This window comes from Balaenoptera physalus, assembly GCF_965194825.1.
Source record: "Balaenoptera physalus genome assembly, chromosome: 11".
Lineage (NCBI taxonomy): Eukaryota > Metazoa > Chordata > Mammalia > Artiodactyla > Balaenopteridae > Balaenoptera > Balaenoptera physalus.
In genome coordinates, this window is record NC_138896.1 from 40,170,860 (window position 1) to 40,184,100 (window position 13,241).

General features: G+C 48.4%; 1 protein-coding gene across 4 annotated transcripts in view; it reads left to right on the top strand.

Annotated features, from left to right (window-relative positions):
- The window catches only part of ILRUN (inflammation and lipid regulator with UBA-like and NBR1-like domains), a 115,153-nt gene extending 104,045 nt beyond the window's left edge, over positions 1-11,108 (top strand). For all 4 annotated transcript variants that reach the window (XM_082415071.1, XM_082415074.1, XM_082415072.1 and 1 more), the window contains one exon: positions 7,782-11,108. In XM_082415071.1, the coding sequence (XP_082271197.1) occupies positions 7,782-7,817 (36 nt within the window). In that variant the 3' untranslated portion in view covers positions 7,818-11,108. The remainder of the gene's footprint in view (positions 1-7,781) is intronic.
- Positions 11,109-13,241: the final 2,133 nt, after the last annotated feature.

Below are 13,241 nucleotides of genomic sequence, written 5' to 3' on the forward strand. Positions count from 1 at the left end.
GGGTGTGATGAATTGGGTGATTGGGATTGACACGTATACACTGATGTGTATAAAATTGATGAGTAATAAAAAAAAAAAGTGTGAGGATTTGTGTCTGGTGTAGATGCTCAGGTTTCAGTGACTTGTTCTTAGCTAAGTCTGCTCTGTTTGTATTCCAGCAGGACCAGGTCCACAATGTAAGATTAAAGGCTGCTGTACATCGGGGGAAAGTATGGGCTTCCTTAGAGCTCGACTGAAAGCGAGACCGTTTTCAAAGCTGTGGACGTTCATCGAAACTACTTTAACAGAGAGAGCTTTGATATTATTTAGTCAATAAGGGAGGCCTCCTAGGTTCCTCAGCCTGTGCTAATCCTTCCTTATCTTCAAAGAATTTACTGTCTGATTACATAGATGTGACTAGCTCATAGGAAAGAATGAGACCAGTAAAGATGGAGTATATTGAGTTCCAGTTGATTTTTAAGTGCTCTTGAGTTTGGAGGAAGGAGAAAACAATGAGGTTTGGAGTAGCCAGGAAAATGATACCTTGGTGAATGATAGATTCAAACTGGGACTTCCCTGGTTGTCCAGTGGTTAGAACTCTGCACTTCCACTGCAGGGGGCACAGGTTCGATCCCTCGTCGGGGAACTAAAATCCCACATGACATGCAGTGTGGCCAAGAAAAAAAAAAAAGAAAGAAAGAAATGATAGATTCAAACTGAATTGGAGGGAAAAGGAGTCACATGCAGGAAGGAAGACCCAGAGGCATTCACAGGCAGGGTGTGTTCAGGGGACACTGGCCAGCCTGATTGTGGTGAGTGAGGTGTGCTTAAAGAGGGTGGGGTGAATTTTGGAGGAAGATCTTTGAAAGCCAAGCAAAGAAGAGTTCACCTTTAATGTGAGAGAAATCAGAGTGCTAACAATGCTTTTGAGCAGGGGGGTGGCAAGATGAAACCAAATATGGCTGAAGGAAAGACAATTTATTCTCCCTCAATCAGCCATCCATTGGCTGGGGTGGGGGTGGGGGGAGGTGATGCTGTGAATTAATTGTAAGAGAGGTGGAGGAGACAGTGGCATGTAAGGAAAGTGTACAGGAGCTTGAATGGAAATTCTGAGAGGAAGTGGGACCAGCAACCTCACCCTGTGCCTCAGGACTCCCATAGTACAACACCAATGGCCACATGGCTGGGAACTTGGGTAAGTTTTCTCTCCTTTTAGGTGTTCTCCCCAGTGAGACTCTTAGCACTTCTTTCTTCCTTTCTATGAATCTCCTCTACCCTAGGAGATGGCCATGAGAGAGCCTGCATCTCACCTGGATTCTAGCACACTTGCTATTACATGAGATCTTGGGGACTAGAATTTCAAATAGCGAATAGCCTTTTCTGAAGTGTTTAATGAAAGGGAAGTCAAACTCAGCCAACATCCTTCATCTTCTTATAGGACTTTAAATAATATGTTTTCATTCACAATTATGTTTGAGTTTTATTCTTCCTGTTGATTTTCTTGATTTGTCAGGGGGTAGGTGAGGGCTCTGGGAGTTGCCTTTGGCCATGGGGAGCTTGGGGGGATGGGAGGATGAATGACAGAGAAATAATGGAAGGAGGAGGGAGGATGGAAAGGTGGATGATGGAGGGAGGAAGAACAGAGGATGGATGCATGGCAAAGGATTGGATGGGTGGTTAGAGGGAGGATGGATGGATAGACACGAAGGTCCCCAGCAGGACTGTAGAAGTTAGTTAAGAGCAACAGAAAAACTGTGTTACAGAGGTAAGTATAAAAAGTGCTTTTACAGGGCTTTTAAAACAACAGTTCACCACGCTTATAACTGAGTTAAGCTTTTAAGCACAACTTTGGCACAATCAGAAGGCTGTGAACTGAGCCTGCCCCATGAACAGCCTTCATGCATAAAAGTACGTTTATTTTCTTTTCTTTGGCTTGTTCTCATACTTGTCTTCAGCCACTGCATCTTTGAAATTTTGAGGACTGTCACATGACAGTGGCTTGAACACCATTGTTGAAGCATCTGCAGACGTTCCCATCATGATGGTCTGGCCCTGATATTCCACCAGCAAGCCTCCTTGTGCAGTCAGCATCCATCGAGGGAAGGGCGCTGCTTTGAGTGCTCCTGAGAGAAGAGTCCTCATTGCCCTGCCCATTACTCCAGTACAGACTTGATTTCTAATTAATGAGAGATGAATGGGTTCGATCAGGGCTTGGTCAGTCTCTGGCCCTTGCCAGCCAAGCCAGCCCCATGAGCAGGGCCTCACCACACCAAGTTTGCAGTACAGGATCAGGACAGAACTTAATACTAAACCCTGTATTCTTCTGTGTTTGCATTTAGTGTACATAAATGATACAGAAGGAGCGGTAGGTGGGCGAAGCGCCGACTGGGACTGGCCCAGGAAATGAGAAAGGAGGAGGAGGGCCCTGGTGGTGTTATCTGATGCTGCCATCAGTATACACCTCGAGAGCATGTTATTTCACAGTCATGCAGCAAACACTCCTCTCTTTTTATTAGCCAGTGTGAACCTTTTTATTTATTTAAATCAAATCACAAGTAAAAGCAAAATAAGACAGGTATGTGAAAGTCTTCGTGTTGTGGTGCTTTATCTAAACAGGCTTTCATATAGAAAGAGTACCCTCAAAAGCCCTCGTAAGACATTGTTGTTTCATTAGGAATTTTAGCCTTCCTTTTTTTTTTCTCCTGGAAGGTTAAACAGAGATGGCTCAGCAGTGCAGAGTATTTCACAGTTCATTCATTCATTTTACTGACACTTGTGTCTTACTATGTGCAAGGTACAAATAACTGGCAGAAACAGGTTCCACTGGACTTTCCTGACAGTCAGTTCAGTGGTTAAGACTCCGCACTTCCAACGCAGGGGGTGCGGGTTCGATCCCTGGTCGGGGAACTAGGATCCCACGTGCCACGTGCGTGGTATGGCCAAAAAAAGAAAAGAAAAGAAGAAACAGGTTCCACTGTCGTAAAAGGGCAGCTTTCTCTTCTGATAGCACTGTACTCCCTACTGCTGAACATTGATGAGTAAACGTCTAAAAATATTCTAGCTGAGGGACTTCCCTGGTGGTCCAGTAAGACTCCACGCTCCCAATGCAGGGAGCCCGGGTTCGATCCCTGGTCAGGGAACTAGATCCCACATGCATGCCACAACTAAAGAGTTTGCATGCCAAAACTAAGAAATCCTCATGCTTCAACTAAAGATCGCTCATGCTGTAATTAAACATGCTGCAACGAAGATCCTGCGTGCTGCAACTAAGACCCAGCACGGCCTAAATAAATAAATAATTTTGGGGGGGGGTAAGTTCTTTTAAAAAATACATTCTATCTGAAACAAAATAGTTTCTGTTTTTTTTACTACTCCTTTTTGGAAAAGTTATTTTGATTTCTGTACAATTTTAGGAAGAACTTTTAAGTTATCGTAGGTACCCACTCACATAAGATCAGTGATAACCAAATCACCGGCTGGGAGTGACTCTGCTATTCCACAGGGGCAACTATAAACTATTGTGAAAAACAAATCAAAGAGATAGTTTTTATTTTTAGTTTTGCTTTGAGGATAGGCCCGCAAGTACTGGATCTTAAATTGTCCTTTCAGGAGATTGTGATGAGTGAAACTGAGCTAGCTTGTCTTTTATGTCTATAAGTGTTCTCTTTTAAAAATATTTTAGAAAATTAGCCAAATTATGACTCACAGTAGTTATTCCATTGTGGAAGTGCAGCTCAGGACCTGGCCCAACTACCGTAATCATTCAGCTGGCTTGAGGCCAATGTCTCTTCCCAGACACCCACGAGTAGGGAGGCCCCTTTGTCTTAGTTGGCAGGTATGGAGCTCCCATGCTTTAAGAGGGCTCGCCTGCCCTGTAGCCAAGTAGAATTTAGGTCCCAGGGCTCACAGCCATGACAGCTGTTCAGTGAAAGCTTAGGGAAGACTGAGGCAAACAGACAACACCTCAACCCCTGTGGACCTAAAGGCTGTCTCTCCTTCGCCAGGAACACTTTCATGTCCCCTAGCAGATGTGGGGCCACTCCCAAGAAATGTAGCCTTTGAAAAGCCATTTCTGTGCAAGTTGGCCCTGGGGAGCTGCTCTTTAGACCTGGAGTCAGATAGAGGAGTTCTTTTCTTGGCTTGGTCATTTACACCCTCTATTAATATGCATAAATCCGGCCTTGCTGCTAGTCCCTATGTGGTGAGAGGTGAATCCTCATAGAGAAGAGGGTGGTCTTCTGCATCAAACTGAGTTTTGTAATCATGCTGTGATGGCCTCCATTTCTGCTTGTCGGAGTTTAATTCAGGGCTTTGTGTGGTACCATCTGATGCATCCATCCCTTGATCTGTTTTCCTTATTAGTGGCACACCTGTTATAGGAGAGATATCAGGGGTGCCAGGTTAATGAAAATGTTTGGCATTTGCTTTTCCTGTGGGTAAAAGTTGAAAAGTTGTTAGGCCCCAGAAGAGAGTGAACACTATCTGTATTGCCAAACCCTACTTTTGGGCTGGGGCTGGAGACATTAGCCACCAGAACCTGTTACACGGGGTCTTGGAACTCCAGTGGAATCTGAAATGTGGATGGGCATCTCGTTTCAAATATACCTTCATCCCACTCTTAGGAAAGGCACTTCCTGCTTGGCCTCCTGCCATCGGACGCCCTGGGCAAGCTGTTCTTGGAATCTCCGCCAGGCTTTTCCTCTATAACTGGTGTTGCATTGCCTGTGTTCTATGATCCACTTGTGACATCTGTAATCCTGCGTGTGGGGAGTCTAGATGATAAAGTAATTCTGAGATAGAATTGGCTCCCTCTCTCTTCCTTGAAGTGATAGTAATTTATTTGGGGGGGAAGGAAAATAGAGCTTGTTCCTCAAGCCATGTTTCTGTGCCAATTAAACATCAACAACTCCAATATGCCATTCTCTGGATGAAAGGGAATTAGATAGCATTTTTCTTTCCAAAAGGCACAGCACCTCAGTCAGTAAATAGAGGATCAACATTAATTAATTAATTAATCTAAGCTAGTTAAATACTACACTGAATGGTCTAAGGGCCAGGGCGTTCAGGTGGAAATCTGAAAATGCCCATGTCTGTATTGCTGTCTGCCAGTTGCATGGGGTCCATTTATCTGTAAAATGGGAATGCATGACAGCTCCTTGGCAAAGTCATGAACTCCCTTCTCCAAGCATTCCAGACAAGTCACAAGGCTAGTGCTTGCTTTATAAAGGCCTATGTGAAGTGTGTGGAGCTTTGGTCTGGAAAGCAGTTAAATTTAGGGTGAAGGGGAAAAAAATTCATAGAAAACAAATGCTGTTTGTTCTTCTGTTTTCTTTTCTCTGTGCGTGTTTTTCTGCACAAAGACTTTTGAGCGTTGTATTGGTTCTAAATCGTATGGGAATCTGAGCCTTTGTTGCTCTCCTTGGATTGTTGGGATGAATGAATGTTGGTTGGGAAATACTGAGAGCAGCTTGTTTTAAGCTTCTTTAATTTCCATCTCTAGGGCCTGTGACCTTCCAACCAGGCCCCACAAAATGGAGTCTGAGAGCCCTTAGCTGGTCTGGCCCACACTTGGTTGAGTGGGTGGGTCTGTGACTACTGACATGGTTACAGTGTCAGCTCGCCTGCTGGAGGCATGGTTGACTCGGGGCTGGCAGACGTGACATTTTAACCACCACTGCTTTGCTTACCAGCTCTGTGCTCTTGATCAGGTTACCTCACCTCTCTGAGCTTGGAGAGCATACTTGTTTCAGTTTATCTTTGTGAGAATTAAAGAGAACATGTTCAAGTGCTCCAGCAGCACCCGGCGGCACGTAGTTGATGCTCTTTCAGTGTTGGCCTGCCTGTCTCCCATATTCACCTCTTCAGCGATACCACCAAGCAGCTTGAGGCCTATTTCTGGTCTCTTGAGGCTTTTTATGGAGGGAGAAAAAAAAAGACAAAAGCAATTTCAGTGCTTTCCACTGAAAAAAACTGGGAACTTTAATCTCATGTTCCCTATTTTTGGCAGCTTTGACCTCTGGTCTAAATAAGCATGACCAAAGGGCATTTTTTTCTTAGAACACTGTTTTTCAACCTCCTGAGCTAGGTACTTTATGTCAGCTCCTAGAACCTTAAATCTAGAAGTTTTAAGGAGGAATCTGAGATCCTATGAGGGGAAGGGACTTTATTCATGGTCATTTGGTGTGCTAGTGCAAAGCGGGGATCAGAACCCAGATCTCCTTCTCCCACTTCCGCGTGACCCGCAGCCCATTGCAGTGAAAACTGTGAAGGTTGTGCATCTCTAGCTGACCACTCCCAGGGAGCCCAGCCTGTCCTGGGACCTGGGAGGCTGTGACCAGATGGATGGCATGACACAGACACTTGTGTCCCCAGGCCTAAGCGGCTGTTTAAAAACTTGGTTTGGAAGGGCCAATATTCTTGTGACTTCGAAGGGTCTGGCACTCCAGGTAGTAGTCTGAGAAATACCTGTTCTCTTTCAATTATTAACTCAACAATACTTACCGGGTGCCTGCTGAGGGACAGGTGCCATGCTAAGTGCTAGAGAGATGGCAGCAAACAAAGTCATACTGGAAAGGGATTCTAATCATTGACAACCCTGCAACCAAGCACTTACATTTCTTTTCAAAGAAACGTGTCATTTTTAAAAGATAATCAAATTCTGACTGTTCACATCTTACCAAGCTAATGGAAAATGTCATCTCAATCATTCTTGTGCCTCCTCACCCCAGTTGTGCCTAGATTCAGGATTCTTACTTAACATAGTTGTCAAGCATCAGGAAACCCCTCTGGTCATTTGTCGTGATTATGGCTGTGCCACCTGCTCTCCGTACCCATTTGGTCCCCTTGGTCCAAGGGCCCTCTGCTTCTGGGCCAGTTTGGGGTGTAGAACCTTTAGTGAGGCTGGTTACCAGTTACCTTTGCCCTCCCAGGTCTTGGCATTGACCGGGTCTTTTCAAGGAGCACACTCCACAGAGGTGTGAAGGTGGAGGGAGGCACAAGACATCCTCCAGCAAGTTTGTGTGGCCGCTTTTGGTGTTGGCACATCTTGGTGTCTCATTCTTAACATAAGGGAAAAGTGAGACTATGATGCCTTCTCCACCAGCCAAGCAGCATAGAAAACACCTTTGGGAATTTGGAGTAAACCTCATCATCATGTGGCAAGGGAGAGGCAATGTGAAGAGAGCAAAGATCAGACTTGGGTTTGAATCTTGGCTCTGCCTTTTACTACCCATGTGACTTTGAGCAAGTCTCCTAATGTCTGCAGTCAGATGGGCATCAGTCAAATGAGTGTAATAATTCACCTAAAGACAGTGTATGCAAACCCCCTGCTGCCATGTCTGTACTAGGTGGCCGGTGGACAGTTGCTTTTTCTGCTCCAGTGTGTGTGTTGTTGATATAAGTGTCATCAGCCAGCAGTAGCCTGCACCTGAGGTTAAGGTGCAGAAAGTGGTGTCCAAGGATCTTTAGCAGAGAGGTTAAGATGTTGTCAAGGAGGGAAGGCTTTGTGACCTGGGTGGAGGAAAGTTGGCACCAGTTGATCTAGAATTTGAAAGATGAAGAATCTCTCCACCAGCCTCCCCTCTCTTGGATGGTGTGTTTGCAGGAGAACACTTAGCAAAAACTTGAAATGTGCTGATATGTGGCCTTCTGAAGATTTGCATGGCAAGGACAACCCTCAAGTCTTGTTTGTGCCTTGGAGCTTCCTTCTGGCTCACTGGGAACCGTAGATTCTTTTACTTGGTTTGGTTGTCACATTGTACCTGCTGTGTCTGCCACCACTGACTGTGTTCACTCTCTTCCAGGGGCTCCACGGGCCTTACCCCTTCGGCCAGTCTTAAACGGGTGTCAGCAAGAAGAAAAATTAACAAAAGACAGAAGGCTTGACTCTGGGGGGGAGAGCAAGGGGTTCCTCTGGATTGCAGACCACATCGCACGGACCCCTGGCTCTGACCCCCATCCTGGAAGAAGAGGAAGAATCAGAAAGACTAGTTTTGAATAAAACTCAGTGTGCGTGTGTGAATGCCGAATCGCAGGAGTGGTGTTGAGGCTACCAAGAAGAAATCCATGCAGCCAGTTTGGGTTTTGTTTATTAGGCGTCAATCTAACAAGTCATTAGGTCGCTCGGGAAGGAAAAATATGTTTAAAATGGGGGAAAAAAGCCATCTTTTTAAACAAAAATTATTTTGCCTACAGACAGGTTGTAGTTTTGAGCACATGTTAATTTTTTCCCCTTTCCCCACTTTTTTTTTTTTTTTTTTTTTAGATAAGGGATGACATGCTGTTTATAGAATGCTTGTTGCTCTGGAAGCAATTCAGGTTCAAAACTGGCATGGCCTGCTTGGGGACTCTGCGGGTCAGTGCTATAGGAGGACACCTGCCGTGCCACCTGACTCCACGAGTCTCCAACCCCATTTGTTTTTAATGGCATCAGCCCATGAGTTATCACGCTTTTCCTCTTCTTTTCTCTTTAATCTTCTGTTGATTTACACCTTTGACATTTGTATTTGTCAACCCTGTGGCTTGTTACCGTCAGAACCTCTCTGAAGACCAAACTTCCCTGTGTGGCCAGCAGAGGAAGCCTTGAAGACAGATCTCGGGTGACGTGGGAGTTTGTGAGGCTGAGAGGTGTCCTCCTGCACACACTTGTAACAATTCGAATTGCTTTCCTTCCTTGTTTCTCTTGGCGGAGAGAAATGCCATCACGCTTACTGCTCTCTTGGATTCTTGGTACACAGCGGCTCCCCATTCACTCTGGGAACGCTGCCTCTGTGCTGCGTATATGTGTGTGCTGCATGCACACACACACACGGGTGTTGGTGCAGCTCACCAGCGAGTGTGCAGCAGGCGAATGTGAAGGTGTCCCCTGCTTCTCTGTTGTCACACAACTCCCTTCCCTGTGTTTCTCTCCAGTTGTCCTTTGGGGTGTTTTTGCAGCCTGTTAGTGGAGCTGAGCTGTTAAGGTATGAAAATGGAGCCCCAGATGGGGAATTTACCATGGGGAAGGGCCACACTTACTGACTGAGTGATCTTGGAGACCACATTTTGCTGGGAATGAAAGGACCCCCGCCCTGAGCAGGATGCTTAGTTATTGGGAGGTGGCGGGCAAGGGACAGCCCAGCCGGAGCACAGGTTGGTTGGCTGGCTGCTCACTGGGACAGGTGTACCCACTGGCATCCTGTGGATTCCGAGCAGGTTGAGATGTGGATATCTCCATGGGAAGCTTAAACCAGGCCAGAACAGCTGTCTGCCAAAGATACAAGAATATGCAAAGTCCCTCTTCTCTTCTCACCCCCTCCTTCCCTCGAGTCTTGGTTTGTTTGATAGCCGGGGATATGGATCTAGGGTGCGGTTGCTGGGTCACCTGCCTGTTACCACACCCCCACCCACCCCGGGGGTGTGAGACAGCAGGGAGTCCAGGTCGATGATTGGCTGCAAGGGGTCATATAGCCTGGGTGTGGGTGAGGGTCTGCCTGCCTGTCTGTCTCTGTCTGGGTGTCTGAGTTCCGAAAACATGTGTTGTTTGTTCCTCCTCATCCTCTTCTGAGACTGTTGTGTTTTTCAAGCTTGATTGTGAGAGAAAAGCTTGTACGAAATTCCCCCATTGCCTCCCCACCTCCCCCCAAATAAAAGGGGGAGTAACCATTGGTCCACTGGAGAAGCCCCAGGGGAGGGTGGAGCCTGCCTGCTGAAAGGGCAGTGCAGCTGGGTCAGGGGCTGGACTGGAGCTCACACTGGAGCACCTGCTTTCTATGCACACAAAGAGCACCCCATTCCCAGCAGAGCAGGGGTGCTCAGGCCACCACAGGTCCAAGCCAGGGGCTCACGATGGCTTTTTGTTTGAGGGCCCTATGGGGCCCAGACTGCCGCCACTGTTGGTGCCAACCTCCTGGGACACCGCCACCCTGGAGCCCACACATGCCCAGCCGTTCTACTCACTTGATAGCCCTCAAAGCATCACATCTCCAGCTGCCCCTGCAGGATCATGGGAGGCTTTACGTCCCCTGGTCTCCTGGCTTCCTCATCTGCCCCACACTAGGTGCCCCTTCCCCTTTTCTCAGGAGGGGGTGCCTGCCGTTATTCAGCAGTGGCTTCATAGATCACCGTCAGTGGGTCTGGCCCTGCCAGAGGGATCCTGCTGCTCCTCTTGCTTTTAGGCAGTCTCACCTGGCAAGGTAGTTGTCCCAAGCACGTTGGCTTCCCTCCCAAGAACAAACCATTTCTGTACACATCTTTGGAGAGGTGAGCTCCTTGCAGAGGCCAGAGCGAGCGAGCGCAAGCCATGGAGTAGGGGCGGAAGGAGTCCATGGTTCCCCCAAGACGTGGAGGCTGTTGGTACCATTCATCCTGCCTCTTCTCGCTGGTTTGGGTTCTGAGCAAGTCCTTAGAGCCCGTCTTTTCCACTGCCTAGTGGGGCGGCAAAGGCTACTCTCTCAGCGCCAGTAGTCTCAGTTCCTCTTGGACTCTTTACCAAATTAGAGGCTGCCTCTGGGCAGGACCACCAGTGTCTGGCACCCGCAAGGTGAGGCAGGCACAATCCTTAAGGACCTGAGGCCAGCGGGGGAGGCAGAGGGGCTCAGGCTTGAGAGGAATCTGTCTGTGTGCACGGAGTGAGGTGTGTGTGGATGTGTGTGCACGCGTGCATGCGTTTTTTCTTTTTTCCCGTGGTGACAGTTGAATTTGGGGCATTTTTCTACAAGAAACAGCCTTCTCTTCCCCCAGCAAGGACTGGCTGTTACCTAAAGTCCATCAAAGGCACTTCCAGCCAGGAGAGAACCTCACCAAGACAGCTGCTGTGGCCCAAGGATGGCCAAGGTGGGAAGTGGGCATAAGAATAAACACCTCCCCAAATTCAATGTGAGCCCCAGCGGGAGAGGGTGGTGGGGTTGCCAGGGCCCAGAACTGCAAGCTGATTCCCCACCCCACCCTGCCTCGCCTTTTCTTTGTTTCCTCGTGTGAATGCTGGAGCAGCAGTAGCTGCCTCCTCCACCTGGACAGTGGTGTGCAGCAAGCAAGCTGGGTGGGTGTTTGTGGTGGGGCCTTATGGTGCCTGGGAGGAGATGAAGATGAGGAGGTTTTTCCTTACTGTATAAATGAATATTTGTATGATTAAATTAACACACACCAAAAAACACCCTGTTTTCATGTGTGTCAATGAGTTTATTGCTCCCTGAAGCCCCTGTGTACCTGCTTCGCCCCCCCAGTGGCTCTGTGATATGTGCTTTTTGGTCTCTATGTCTCTCCTTCTTGCATATGGGAAAACTGAGACCCTGCGGTTCATTATATGTTTGTGAAATCAGTCCTGGGATTATAATTAGATCTGCTGCTGTTCCTGGTTTCCAGTGGCCAGAAAGGTAAAACTCTTCCCAGTGGCCTCCTCAGGGTACCTACCATGCGTCAGTTGAGCACTACTCTATCCCCAGTACATAAGATGTACCGGCCAAGTTAGTGTGTATCAGCCAGCAGGCATTGTGTGGGCACTTACTGTGTGTCAGGCATGGCGCACAGGTGTGAATGCAGGAATTGCACAGGAAGAATGCAGAGCACCACGGGCATCTTCCTACTGGGGAAACAGACAAGGCCGAGTTGGGGAGTCCTCAGACCCAGCTGGGACTAGATTTAGAAGAGGAAATGCATCTTTCTTTAGTGGTTCTGGTGGATTACGGATTAGGTACCTTTTTGCAGATTGGTCTGGGAGCCCGAGAGCCCAATAGGGACCATACTCCCGGCAGTTGACAAGCTAACTTGGATCCTACCCCCACGTAGTTATGTGAGACAGGCCTATGACCTTGGCCTCCGGAGATGGGGAGGTGAGTTACACAGTGGTCCATAGCATGAAAGAAACTTAATTGACAAATTCATCAGCAAATTGTGGGTTCACTGTATTCATCCCTTCATGTCTGTAGGAACTCAGAACTCAACTGTGTCCTCAGTCACATCATCACCCATTCTGTGTTGAAGGGAAAGTGAGATCACAGGGGGAAGGGAGTTGCTTGTCTTACAGGCTTGGACCCATGGCATCGGTTCCCAGATGCTGGTATTGTTTTCATGTAATTGCAGACTCCCAAATTGGGTCTTCACCCTGACTGGCAGAGCTGTGTGTTCTAAATGATGGTGGCCCTGGCACTGAGCCAGGGGGTCTAAGGTGCGGGAATTGAGGGGAGGGGATTCTCCGGCCGTCTCTCTGCAGGCAGCTCAGTGAGGGAACCTGTGGCCACAGATTGCACAAGACAGACGGAAGCACCGCAGAAAAACTGGTCTCTGCCTCAAGGCCCCAGGGTCTCTATGTAGCCTGACACAGAGCCCAGTGCAAGGGAGCCTGGGAGACTGGCCCAGAGACCCCTGGGGTGAGCACCCTCGCCTCTGCCCCCAGTGCTGTGACAGTGCACCTGCATCCTGCGTCCTTCCAGATGCCCACGGCTATTTGTTTTCTGCAGAAGAGGGGCCCCCACCCTGTCACCTGGGTCTTCTGGCAGCTCAGACCCACTCCCAGGCCTTCCCCAGGGCCCCCACTGTTGGACAGTTATTTGCTTGGCAGAATGTGTTTGTCTTTGGGGCTGTTACCTGTCGAGAAGTCACCAGGCCCTGGGAGAAAGGAGCAGATTTGATGGTAGCTCCTGGCCTGAGCCATTCCCATGGGGGCTAGGTGACAGGGAGGGGCCTCTCAGCTGAGCTTCTGTCTGGGGGCGGGGGTGGGGAGACAGTTGCAGTGGTCTGGGCCCAGCCCTCCAGGCAGAGCAAACAGGTCCTCTCGGCCACCTCCCTGCCCCAGCTCAGGTTGTACTGGGTGCCTTCCACCCTGTTCTTGGGAAGGCCTCTCCCTCACCTGCTTGCTGTGACCTGGCCACTTTCCCAGACACCACCTGGTGTCCAGCCCTGTCTGGCGGCCAAGAGAACAGGCACCAAGGGCACTCGTGGCAGCCCTTTATTTCAAAAATGGGAATGGAGCAGGTGAGGCTGCTTGAGACATGAGAGGGTGTGTGAGTTTGGGAGTCAGGGTGTCCAGAGAATGGATTCTGACAGGCTAGCATGACTGCCCGATGGGTCTCAGATGGCTCCTCTATAAAATGGAGATGCACTGGTTTAGAAACCAGGACTTGGGTGGAACTCACAGTTTTTTTTTAAGTATCCTTTTTAGCCCTTTGTTCTAAGATGCTGTCTGTGGTCTGGGGCAGTGCTTCTCAAACTTGAATGTGTTAAAATGCAAATTCTGATTTAGTAGATCCTGGGAAAGAGGGCAAGATTCTGCATTTCTAACAAACTCC